At 41.9% G+C, this 12,445-nt stretch overlaps 2 protein-coding genes across 2 annotated transcripts in view; both read right to left on the reverse strand.

The window, feature by feature from the left end:
• Positions 1-12,445, reverse strand: part of lrrc75a (leucine rich repeat containing 75A) — an 83,020-nt gene that overhangs the window by 43,710 nt on the left and 26,865 nt on the right. The window contains exon 2 of the mRNA XM_049576931.1: positions 10,656-10,784. Coding sequence (XP_049432888.1) covers positions 10,656-10,784 — 129 coding nt within the window. The remainder of the gene's footprint in view (positions 1-10,655; positions 10,785-12,445) is intronic.
• LOC125889186 (TLC domain-containing protein 3A-like) overlaps positions 1-12,445 on the reverse strand; it is a 198,612-nt gene that overhangs the window by 11,866 nt on the left and 174,301 nt on the right. The window lies entirely within an intron of this gene.

A 12,445-nucleotide genomic window follows, 5' to 3' on the forward strand; every position in this document is an offset into this window, starting at 1 on the left:
GCCGTATTATTAGACTTGCCTTTATTGAAGAAAAGCCGCTAACAAAGTTCTGCTAATTCAGTGATGAACACATTTCATTTCCTGCAGATTCTACACAATAAAAGTCCCCCGTTTGTTACGTAAAAACTTTACTTGTGAAGCAGTAAAATAAGGTAATGTTGAGTTTTCAAGCAGCAACTTCACACAACTTCTAATACAGCTGATAGTGAACATGAAACAGTAAAATAAAGCAGATATCTAAAGAGAGAAACTAAACTAAACCACAGAGATTCAGTTAGAAACTACAGACGAACTGAGAGCTGAACACACAGAGACTTTTAAAAACTCCTTTCTCTCTGGTCTCCTGCAGACAGAGGTGAGGAGAGTCTCATAACACACACGACTTGTTTGGGGAGAGAACAGGGGTCATTGAGGGTCTGCGAGACGTCACCCCTACCTGCTGGAGGGCAAGGTCCATCTATGGAGCAGCTTGACCTGGCCTGGCGTGTCTAAACTGATAATGGAAAATCAAATCTCCCCTCAGTCTACACTGTGTCCATGGACGACACACACATATACTTTGTTCTTCTTCTACATAATAAAATAATGACGTTATATAAAAGAAACGTCCAGGAAATCCACTCCAACAACTCAACACAGCGCGGTTTTATTAAGATCAATATTTCACGTTCTTACACTGACCTTTAATTAAAAGACAGTTTTGCTCTTATCTGATTGGATGATGGAGATAATGCAGTTTGATTGATTTCATATTTACTATAGAATCGATCGATACCACCCGGGCTGGAACTCAAACTGGATTGACTGTAATCTAATTACAAACAAGTGTGTTTTATTATTGATAGAAGCAGCATCATCCAGGGATTCACTGGAGTGAGTTTTATGAATGATGTGTGTGTAATATTGCAACAAATAAATAAAATGACTGGAAGATATTGAAATATATAAAACAGTTGCTGTTTGTGGCATATAGTGACTTTTTTAGCAGTGTCGTGCACAGACATTTTGCAGGGCAGGTACTCAAGTGGAAAAAGAGCATCTGGCATATTTTTATTTTATTTCATTCTATTTTATTTCATATTATTTTATTTTATCATATTTTATTTTATTTTTTCTAGTGTGCAAAGTGCTGGTGCAAAGAAAAAAAAATCATTTAATCAATTTTAAAAAATTATGCACGTGCAAAGTGGTTTTTATCTGCCCTGAAAAACGCTTTGAGTTATTAAAATAATAAATCAACCAATCAACCCTCCAAACTACAAAACAGGACTGTGTTCAGCTGCAACAATCAGGCTAAGTGCGTTCTCCTCTCCTCTCCTCTCCTCTCAAAAGAAATCCTTTTCTCAAGTAGTCCTCCTCCTCTCCTCCTTCTGTTCTCCTACTTTCCTTTTTAAATAGTCAATTTATCTTCTGAATAAGTTTTAAATATTCTTAAAGAATCCCAAAGAACAGACGCATGCACCCCGCACTGCTCCTCTTCTCCTCTGCACTCCTTACGTAACCCTAAACTGCATGCCATTTTTGTTATAATTAATTATCTGAGACGAGACATCGAAGATGTAAACATAATTTCAAATTGAGTTTTGGTTTAAAAAGACGTGTTGAAGGGGGAAAGCAATTCAGCGTCTGTTGCTGCTCATGCTGGGCAGTTGGTGAACCCAAATCTGCCAGATTGTTGAAGGGAGACGGTGTGATTTTCCCCTAAAATATCTTACCTGTTGTTAAGCTTAAAGGGATAGTGCACCCAAAAATGAAAATTCAGCCATTATCTACTCACCCATATGCCGAGGGAGGCTCAGGTGAAGTTTTAGAGTCCTCACATCACTTGCGGAGATCCAAGGGGAGAGGAGGTAGCAACACAACTCCACCTAATGGAGGCTGACGGCGCCCCAGATTCAAACGTCCAAAAACACATAATTGAAACCACAAAATATCTCCATACTGCTCGTCCGTAGTGATCCAAGTGTCCTGAAGCCCCGACATAAAAAGTTGTTTGGAAAAATGTAATTTGAACTCTGTTTGTAGCCTCATTGTAGCCTTTACCTCTGACTGCTTCTCTGTGCACCGCGTTCATGTGTGTTCACATGCTTTCGTTGGTCTCACGCACAAGTCCGTAAGTGTTGTGAGGACTCTAAAACTTCACCTGAGCCTCCATTGGCATATGGCTGAATTTTCATTTTTGGGTGCACTATCCCTTTAATGTTGAGTTATTGCCTAAATTAGACCGGCTGTATTGAGATGTTTTAATATGGGTTTAATTTCACAGCAGTGACAAACAATGCTGAGGCTGAGGCCAAACACCATTGTTACCTGGCTGTCCATGACGGGAGGTCAGGGAGACGTGATGCTGCTCTGCAAGGCACTCAATTAGTGTGTGGCTGACACAAGGGAAGTTCAAGAGGAAGGGGTCGGGACTCAACTTAAATGCAGCTGTCGGGCACACAGTACACTTTAAACTAAGAACTGATGCCATGCTGCAAATTTTAAAAATAAATAAAAATGATAAAATTACTAAATGAATTAGAAAACCACCTTGGGTCGATCTGTGCTCGTGCCTGATTTTTAGTGATCCACTGAGTAAACTGTGATTATCTTTTTATTTCTCCCTCTCCTTCTATTTCCCTGAACGATGCATGCACGTACTGTAGCTCAGAGGAGATTAGCGCCGATGTAATGAATGATTATATTTCTATTTATGCACCATCACACTTTACATCAATCTATTAACCCTGCGTCTGACTAACCAGGTTTTCAGTCCCTTTGTTTATTTGTGGAAAGGTGTTATTAATCCTCCAGCCGTGTTTATATTAATCAGACAAATTACTCAGGCTGAGCTCAGTGAGGTTTATTCAATTAGTTCTCTGCTTTCTGGACTGACTGAAACACACGAGACTGAAAGAGGACATCCATTTAAAGTCGTGGTATGCATTCTGTCACAGCGTACTGACTGAATGTCCACGACCACAGCTGTATGAAATAACACAGTGGCAGGTTACATACCCAGACCTGCCTCATGCTGTGCCAGCTCTGGAGGAAGGTCTAACTAAACACAGTATAATTCACACAAAGGGAAAAAACGCTCTGGGGTGTGTTTATTTCTGGAAACTGATCACAATTGTCTTGGGCAGCGCCAGGCCCACGAGGCAGTGAGGGAATTTGTTTTGGTGGAACATTTGCACATAGGGAGGCAACTCTGGCATTGACGTGTCTAAATCACTACAAACTGGACATAAAACATTACACTGTAAGAAATCCGACGGCCTGCCCCCGAACTCTGCTCAGACGATTTTTGATGATTATGATATGTAAAACAGCTGCTGTATTTATTGTTGTTTAAACAGGTTAGTCATGTGACCTATCATTAGAAAGCTACACTCCTTGCAGTGCCATTAATGCGGACTATTTTGCCATACAGCCACCACAGGAGGTTCAATAAATGCTTCTGTCAGACAAACAACAAACAAATAAACAGTTATATCTCACCTATGAAGTCTCATCATAATCCACAGACCAAATCACAATTTACACAGCTACCACTTCAAGTCTCATGTACTTTCTGAGGTTCAGATGATCTAAATCCAGCAAAACATTTAGTCCAACACATTATCACATCCATAGATCTCCATTAACTGCTGCTGCATCATTTCAAATGTTCATATTTCTCTAGCTGTTATTCATATTATCTGCTGTTCTGCATTTAAACAAACTGACTGTGGGCTGCCATGATGGAGGTGAACTCCAACTTTTGACTGACACCTCACTCGAGCCAATGGGAGCTTCCAATGCTATTGATATGGCCTCCATAGCCAATGAGGGCCTGAAATTCATTTTTGTTTTCACAGGAAATGTACAGTTTGTGTACAGTCTCTTTCAAAATAAAAGCACTATGTCGGTACAACACAGCAAATTTACTTTTTCTTCCTTCAACAACAAAAGCACGTGGTTAGGTTTAGGAAAAAAGAACAGGGTTTGGCTAAACAATCTTACAGGAAGCAAACACTGCTCCCCGCCCACCTGCCCAACTTGGACTTTCGCTGCAATTATTTTCGTTCTTGTCCTGCCATGTTTCCCCCGGGCGCTGCCGGGAACCATTAAACTATCACAGCAACCGGCCGAGTGTTATGCCGGCATGAAAGGACAGCTTTTTTTGTTGGTGTCTGACACCACAAGTCACTGCCCAAAGCAGATTTCGATGACTTCGGAGGGAGACCTGGTTGCTAAATCTGACACACTTAACCTTTAATCTAGCAGAAAACTAGACTGACCTCCTGACGACAGACTGAAGTCTGACTGAGTTTTGTTTTATCTTTCGAGTATATCTTTAAATTACCGCATGACCTCACCAGTAACAGGACTGCAAATATTCAATGACTGTGTCCAAATCACGACATTTTTAGGGCTGTCAAAATAATGTGTTAATTTTGACACAGAGAAAATAATGTGTTAAAGTAATTAACGCTGATTAATCGTGTTCCGACTGACTCTTTCTGCCTGTTGATATATTGGATACTTTTGCCTGTGTACCGACCCGAGCCTGATTAAAGACCCTGAACTTTTGTCTGGGTCTGTGAGTCTGCTTTGTGAATCCTTTTTCCAGTTTGTGCTTGACATCTCTAGGACCGAGGAGGTTTGGTGAAAGAGCTATAAGTAAGGATACACTGGTTTATCCTTTGTGGAAGACTTTGTGGCACCTGAAGTATAAAAGAGGCGTGACACACAGTTCCGTGGTGCCATTTGACTCGGTGCGTCATTGAAGGCCACAGTGGCTTTATCACATGATGGAGACAGACGAGACGACGCTGCTCAGCCCCGTGAATGGAACATTTACACTTAAAAAACACCTAGATGGAACTGTTGATAGGAGCAGTGTTGTCTGCAGTTTCTGCAGTGAGGAATTTTTGTGCCATTGGAGAACTTAAAGGGAAATTTTGGTTTATTTCAACCTGTCTCCTGTTGTCCTAAATTTGTTTCAAGTGACTAGTGACATAAAAATAATAGTTAGCATGTTAGCCGTTAGCCTAGATGCAGCCGGGGCGCATAGTAGCGTCAGACCTGTTAAAACGTAAGTGAACGGGCAACCTTCAAGTGCAAAGTTAGTCCACTAAACAAGCTTTTTTCCCACAAAGACCGCCTCATATCGTTAGGATAAATGTCAGAGAACATATAGAAAACTACATGTAAACGTGTTGTCTTACCTTACCGGTGTGCTGCCATGTTTGTTTAACATTTAGCTCTGCTTTTGCAAAGCGCGGCCTGAATATCGCGAGAACAAGCAGCGATCTCATACCGTGCCTGAACAAGCAGCAACAGCTGGAAGGATACACTGACGAAGAGCTTCGTGAAATTGAAGAATGGAGGAGGAGAGAGAGAGAGAGGCGCAACAGGTAGAGAACGAATGGCTGCTGCAAGGCTGCGTAGCTCTGGAGATTGGTGGTGTACCTGTGAATGCTGTGCCCCAGTGCCCACAGAAGAGGAATGCCTCTGTTGCAAGAAATGGGACCGGTTGCAGCCTTATTTTCAAGGTCTGGATGTGACCGAGGACGAGACACCTCCACCTGGAGTAGTATCCAGCTGGGCTTTATCTAGAGCTCGCGAGATATATTTCGGCCGTGCTTTGGAAAGCAGAGCTAGATGGTAAACAAACATGGCAGCACACCGGTAAGGTAAGACAACACGTTTACATGTGGTTTTCTATATGTTCTCTGACATTTATCCTAACGATATGAGGCGGTCTTTGTGGAAAAAAAGCTTGTTTAGTGGACTAACTTTGCACTTGAAGGTTGCCCGTTCACTTACGTTTTAACAGGTCTGACGCTACTATGCGCCCCGGCTGTATCTAGGCTAACGGCTAACATGCTAACTATTATTTTTATGTCACTAGTCACTTGAAACAAATTTAGGACGATAGGAGACAGGTTGAAATAAACCGAAATTTCCCTTTAAAGTCTGAAATATCACCTCAACACAAAGCATTTGGCAGTGATCCTGGGTGTCTGAGCTAGCACAGCCTCTGATGCTAACGCTAGCAGTCAGCCTCATCAAGCCACACTCGACCAGGTGTTTAGACACAAACTGAGTCAGTCTACCTGTGACTCACTAACTCCTTACAAAATGGACTGCAGACCGGTTTGGGTGGTCGAGGACAGGGGGACAACTGTGTCCAAAATCCAGCAGCTTTACAAATACTTTCACAGCTAAAATTGATGTATGAGATTAATTTAGGTTGATCAATCAGAGCATGTGATAATTTGGATTATTTTTTCTGTTTCGTAGCAAAAACAGCACCAATACAAAGATGATTTTGGTTAAAGAGGGATGACATTCACAGAGGCTGCATTTGCTAAAGCGAATCAAAAGAGAAGCAGTGACGCCTCAAATATCTTTGACGGTTCGTGAAAGTGAAGAGAGCAGCGATCAAACGTGTCAGACAGGAACGAGGGAACAACACCTCTACCTCCGTCTTTACCTCCTCCCTCCTGTTGCTTTCCTTTCTGCACAGAACACGACCCCCTCTGGTGTTTCTATTCTTCCTCCTCTGCTCCTCTCAGCCTTTCTCTCCTCACCCATCACCACCTGTACACAATACTCATCTTCCATTTCCTCTGCAGCTTCAACACCTGTGAAGAGTCTCTCTCAGGATGTGGCCTGTGCATTCATAACGTGCATTTCTCAACTCCCACAGTGCATTCTGGGAGATACAATACAAATCTGGTTCATTTTTCAGTTAAAGCAACATTAGAAAAAGATTTAGATTTTTTAGAGTGAAAAGTCTGGTCTCGTTTGATCATTCAGAAGCTGCGTTCACTGACCTGTTCACTATACCGCTGATCAGGTTGTGGATTTAGCTCAAGCAGGAGGATGTGGTTCCATCCACAGCCCTCGATCATGTCACATTAAAGGTCCAGTGTTTAGGATTTAGGGGGATATAATGTAGTTTTATAACTAGGCTTGGGAACAAAGAGCACACCTCGAACACGTCCCATTTCCGCCCAAAAGTATTTAAGCACACCAGATGCATTCTCACATCCCGCCCAATCCCTTCTCGCCTCTTACTGTACATCTTTTTCTCTGCTCCTTTCTGCAGACAGGAACCAGTGGGGGCTCTATCTGGAGCCGAGCTCACAAAGAGACAACTCCCCCACTCAGTCTCACTCCCGGGATCCCTCCTGCGTTTGACCCAACACATCCATCTTCGCGCTTGCCTGCTACCCAGAAACCCAGCTTTCATCCCTCACCCCTTCACGCTTTCCTCTGAACCCATAATCCATCATACGCAATAAACCATTCGAAATCTTTATCTTATCGGTGTGGTCTTTGTTAGTGAATTGGCAGAAATGTAATGTCATATAATAAGTATGTTTTTTTTTAATGTATAACCACCTGAAAATAAGAATCTTTGTGTTTTTGTTACCTAAGAATCAGCTGTTTATATCTACATAGGGAGCAGGTCCTCGTTTATGGAGATCACCATGTTGCACTGCCATGTTTCTACAGTAGCCCAGAACGGACAATCCAAACACTGGCATTAGATAGAGCCGTTCACCTGTTTGCATTGGCCATTATAGTTCGCAGCCCCTCTGTTTTTTAGCTTACTTATTTTAAAGACTGCGCTGCTGCATGTTTCTGTGGTTTCTGGCAGAGATTATGTTACTGAATGCAAAACATATATGTCTTGGGGGCAGAGGGTTGTAATTATAAAGATGCATGCAGGTTGTTGACTCTGCATCCAAACACTAATTGACCTATGGCTAAGCCCCGCCCTCAAACGCGATGAGCCAATCACAGTGCGTATAGCCATTCCCATACACTGGGACATTCTCTGCCTGGACGTCCATTGAAATGCATTACAGAAAGTCAGTTTTGTTCGGTTTTATGAGCTTTTTCTGAGATTTGAAGTTTAAAAATGGTCAAACGGTGTGCATGGGGTACATGCAACTCTGACACAAGGTATCCTGAGAGGCTGGGCGACCAGGTGTATTTTTACACTTTAAACCACATCTCAAGCGAGAAAAGTGTCTCCTTTGGATAAAGTTGTGTGGTAACGTTAGACCACAACATCAACTCAACGTGAATAAGATTAACAATGATGTCTACATCTGTTCTAAGGTAAGTCAACATTGTGTTTGAGGCAACATATTGTCACTTTGCTGGAAAGAAATATAAAGTTATCTTTAACATCTCTAGCTAACGTTAGCTAAAGTTAGCCTAACGTTAGCTCCTAGCTGCGTTGTTCATCATGTCACCTTGTTTGCTGGGAGTTCATTAGCCTATTTTGTTCTAGTTTTGTACTTTGGTGATGGTACATCATTGTTAGCTGTTGTCCAAAGGGCTCTAGTTAAGCTAACGTTAACTTCTGGAGCTTAGCTTCATTAACTTATCTGTAATGGCAGAGATAACAAAGGTTGGCAAACGTTATGCTGAATGATTCAGTGTAAATACTGTAGCACCAAACTAACGGAGAGACACTCTTGGTAAAGATGGTAAAAAGGCCGTTATCCTTTTCTCATATTCTGAGCCAAAAACCTTAACTTCAGTGGCACTTTAACTTGTTGTCTTTGATGGTGACGGCAACCAGATGCGGTTCACAAGTGTACACTGTGACCTGTAAATTTTGGCTTGTAATTTAAGCTTTTCATCGACCTTCTCAACAATAAAATGATGAATATATCCCTCAATGCGTAGTTTAGGCCCTTTTGGTTACTTCTCAATGACATTTGATCGTTATGTCTCCAAAAATCATCAATTGCCTCCTGTGAAATGCCGTGTACTGTGACACCTGCCATAGCGCCGGGCACTGAATGTTGATAGTTTGTCCGAGTGAGTGGAGGGGGGCGTGGCTTAGCCATAGGTCAATCGGTTTATTTGCCCATCCGTCCGTATCTCACACTATAAATTAGTTTTTATTTGCTGACGGAAATTGTCATTGTGCTCTCCAGGTTAGAAGTCCTTCAGAGTTCATTGTTCAGGAGGTTTTATCAGGAGCTCAATTATTCACAGAGGTCTCTTCAAAACAAACGGAGCAGGTGATTTAAAAAATGCTGAAGTTCTTGTTTTCAAAAGCCACTTTTTATTTGGATTATCCCTAATTTATCATGAACAAAAGGTAAATAATCATTTTTGTCACAGTTTGAAGACTCTTAAGTATATATTTTCATTTTTTTCTATGGGTCTTGGTGTAGATATGCATACTTTAAATCACGGTATTAAGCTTTGTATATGATATAAATACTCATCAGACATATGTGTATGTATACATATATGTTCTTACCTTCTTCTCTACCATCATCGTTCAGCAGTTTCTAGACAGCTTAATTAGCTCCACAGATGTGGAACACCAAAGTACATGTTGTCATGAGCTCTTCATCCTTAGAACATTTGAAACTAAATTATCATCACATTTAAATCATGTCTAATTATTTCTTGACTTGTATATAAATATATTTTTCCTTTTTATTTCCTTTTTTCTCTGCACTGTGTCTTTCTTGGTTGTTATTGGATTATTTTTCACTGACTGCTCGGTGTGCTTCCTGTTGTCATTTATCGCTTGTATTTTTCTGTATAATGGTAGTTCAGTTCTTTTGTCCACTTTTTTGCTGTTGTTTTTCTCCATAAGTTGAGGTGAGGTCAGTTTGTATAATCCTGTGGCCTCTTGACCTCTCCTGACACTCTTCTTATGTATTTTTTTTTCTGTTTTACTATTTAGATTTTATGCAGTTTTATGTCTGTGTAAAGAATATATAAATAAATAAATAAATAAATAAATAAATAAATAAATAAATAAATCTCCAGCATCCTGTTTTCACAGGAAATGCATCAAATTAAGGAGCAGAGATGGTGTTTTTAATGAGCTCTTGGCGAGGTCAGCCGAAAATGGAATCGACACACAGTGCTTAGACATAGACTAGAACAATTATCATCTCAGAAATGTTTTACACCATTTCAGGCACGAGGAGAGATGTCATTCAGAGGTTTAGAAATAAAATGATGGCTGTTCTCAGATTTTTTATAGTTAAACGATAAAAATGCAGCCAGAGCTGAGGCAATGGTGTGTCAGCACAACAAACCATGCTACTACAGATGTTAACAATTTACTTTATCAGACATTTGACAATTAACACCGTCAGTTAAACAGTAAAAATATAGATTAAATATAAAATACAGGCACTACAAGAAGAGATGATGAGACAGCAGAGTCTGCTGTAACACAGGCTCACAAACAAGCTTCTAAATTAGCATCCCTACACGCTACAGTTACACATCAGGCCTTTTAATTCCTATCTTCATCTCCATCACTCCTCCTTCCTCCCGGCATTATTCATCCAGTATGGCCGCTGTCACCCCGTCTTTCCCTCAATGACACACTGGACGACATGAATGAACAAACACAAGGAGCTGTGCTTCCCTCAAGGGCACACACACACACACACACACAGCCACACAACCACTTAGAGCACTTCCGTAACCCAATAGTGTCGACGAAATGAGTCAGGAGATCATCTGATAGCAGCGACCAAATGAATCACATCAGCCTGTATGTGTGTGTGTGAGCGCGCATAAACGTCTTTACTGTAATTGCCACTTTTCACTAAGTATGTTTCATGTTAGATGATGTGTGTGTGTGTGTGTGTGTGTGTGTGTGTGTGTGTGTGTCATACCGTCTTGGGGCAGTGGACGTATCGTGCCAGGCTGATAATCAGGTCATGCGTGATGGGGTCAACCAGGTTTCTGAAGCTGGCGTAGCGGTACAACACGTCATCCAGAGATGTTGACTCCATGCCCAGGTCCTACACACACACACACACACACACACACACATAAAATGAGATCATCATATCATCACTTACACAACTGTACATGCAGTGTGTATACATATATAGGCAGCACTCATATAAGCAAGACAAGTCAATGTGTTTATGTATCAGATTTCATACACATGGGAGAGCTCAGTGGGCTCATGTTACAACACTAGAATTACCGCCGTGTGGTTATTTGCCTCTAAGCAAGTTGCAGTCACAGTTTACATCCATGTCTGTGAAATCTTGGATGCTTCACACACATCTTCCCCAGGCAGCACAGATGATCTTTACAATCAGCACAGTTTCAAGGTGGACACCCGAGGTTAGTCACTGTTGGAACTCGGCTCAAGGCTGGATGAAGGACTGGAGACAACACATGAGTTTAAACTAAAATGAATTTTAATTTACAGAACTAAAATGTAACTCATGAGCAAAATGTAACAAAACCAAACAGGGTGGGGGCCAGAGGAGAGTCCTGCAGCCTGACCAGGTGAGCTGAATCTCCCTGATGACCTGACTCCGCCCACCAGGCTCCTGGAGGGAGAGGCCAATCGCAGGCCAGAGAACGCGTTTCGCGTGTATAAATGAACCAACGAAGACAGCGGAAGGAAGGAAGAAGGAGGAGGAAACAGCAGAGAGTGTCAGTAGTTCGTCGATAGAGAGTAGTGAAAAGTTTTTTTTAGTTATAAAGTTTGCGAATGGACCACACTTACCACGCAACAGGAGAGAATGAACCCGAACCATCATCTGCGAGGAAAAGAAGACGCAACTTCATTCCTTGTGATGCACTCTCTGCGGCGCTTTTTCTCCTGATGATATATCTCCCCAACGATGGCAGCAGTAGCACCGAATCCCATTCTGTGCATTCAGCCTCTCTTCTCGCCCGCTCAGCATCAAACACATGAAACACACACATCAAACCTCATCTGTGTGCTCCGGCTCAAACAGGTATGGCTCTGGGTCTGTGTCCGCTACAAGAAACTCTTCAAAATCGCGTTCAAAGTCGTCCATTGCAGCTACTATAGTCCGGAGATATTGCTAGGCTAAATAAACAGCTGAGCTCTGTTTACAGGCTACGCTGTCAGTCAGTGTGCGGGCTGGAGATTGGTGGAGCAGAGAGGGGAGGGGGTCCCCACTCGGTATGGTAAACGAGTATGTGTGTATGAAGTGTGTTTTACGCTAGAAGAGTCAGAGTTTGGGACGGAGTGGAGTGTTACCGGAGTTTTTGGAGTGCTCAAATAAACTGGCCTTTTTCCCGAACGCTCCTCTGGTCTCCTGCTCGTGAGGGATTCATTACAATATCGTAATATGGTTTATATGTAAGGGATAATGTATAATGAGCCGGTGAATACTGGGAAAATAACTCCCGACAAGGGAATAGAACAGAATAGAACGCGTCGGGGTTCTATTCCCTTGTCGGGAGTTATTTTCCCAGTATTCACCGGCTCATTATACATTATCCCGCTTATTACACGGCTAATTATCAGTTAAATAAATAATGTTGTCTGCCTCTGCGAAGTGCATTAAAACCGACCGGATTCGACAACTTTTGGTGAAAGTTTTGTACTCACCCAGGCTTAGTGGACTGAACCGAGGCATAAAACTCGCGTAAAATGTCATTAAGCATGACTGCCGAGTGTGTATTCAAA

Source organism: Epinephelus fuscoguttatus, linkage group LG5 (assembly GCF_011397635.1).
Source record: "Epinephelus fuscoguttatus linkage group LG5, E.fuscoguttatus.final_Chr_v1".
Lineage (NCBI taxonomy): Eukaryota > Metazoa > Chordata > Actinopteri > Perciformes > Serranidae > Epinephelus > Epinephelus fuscoguttatus.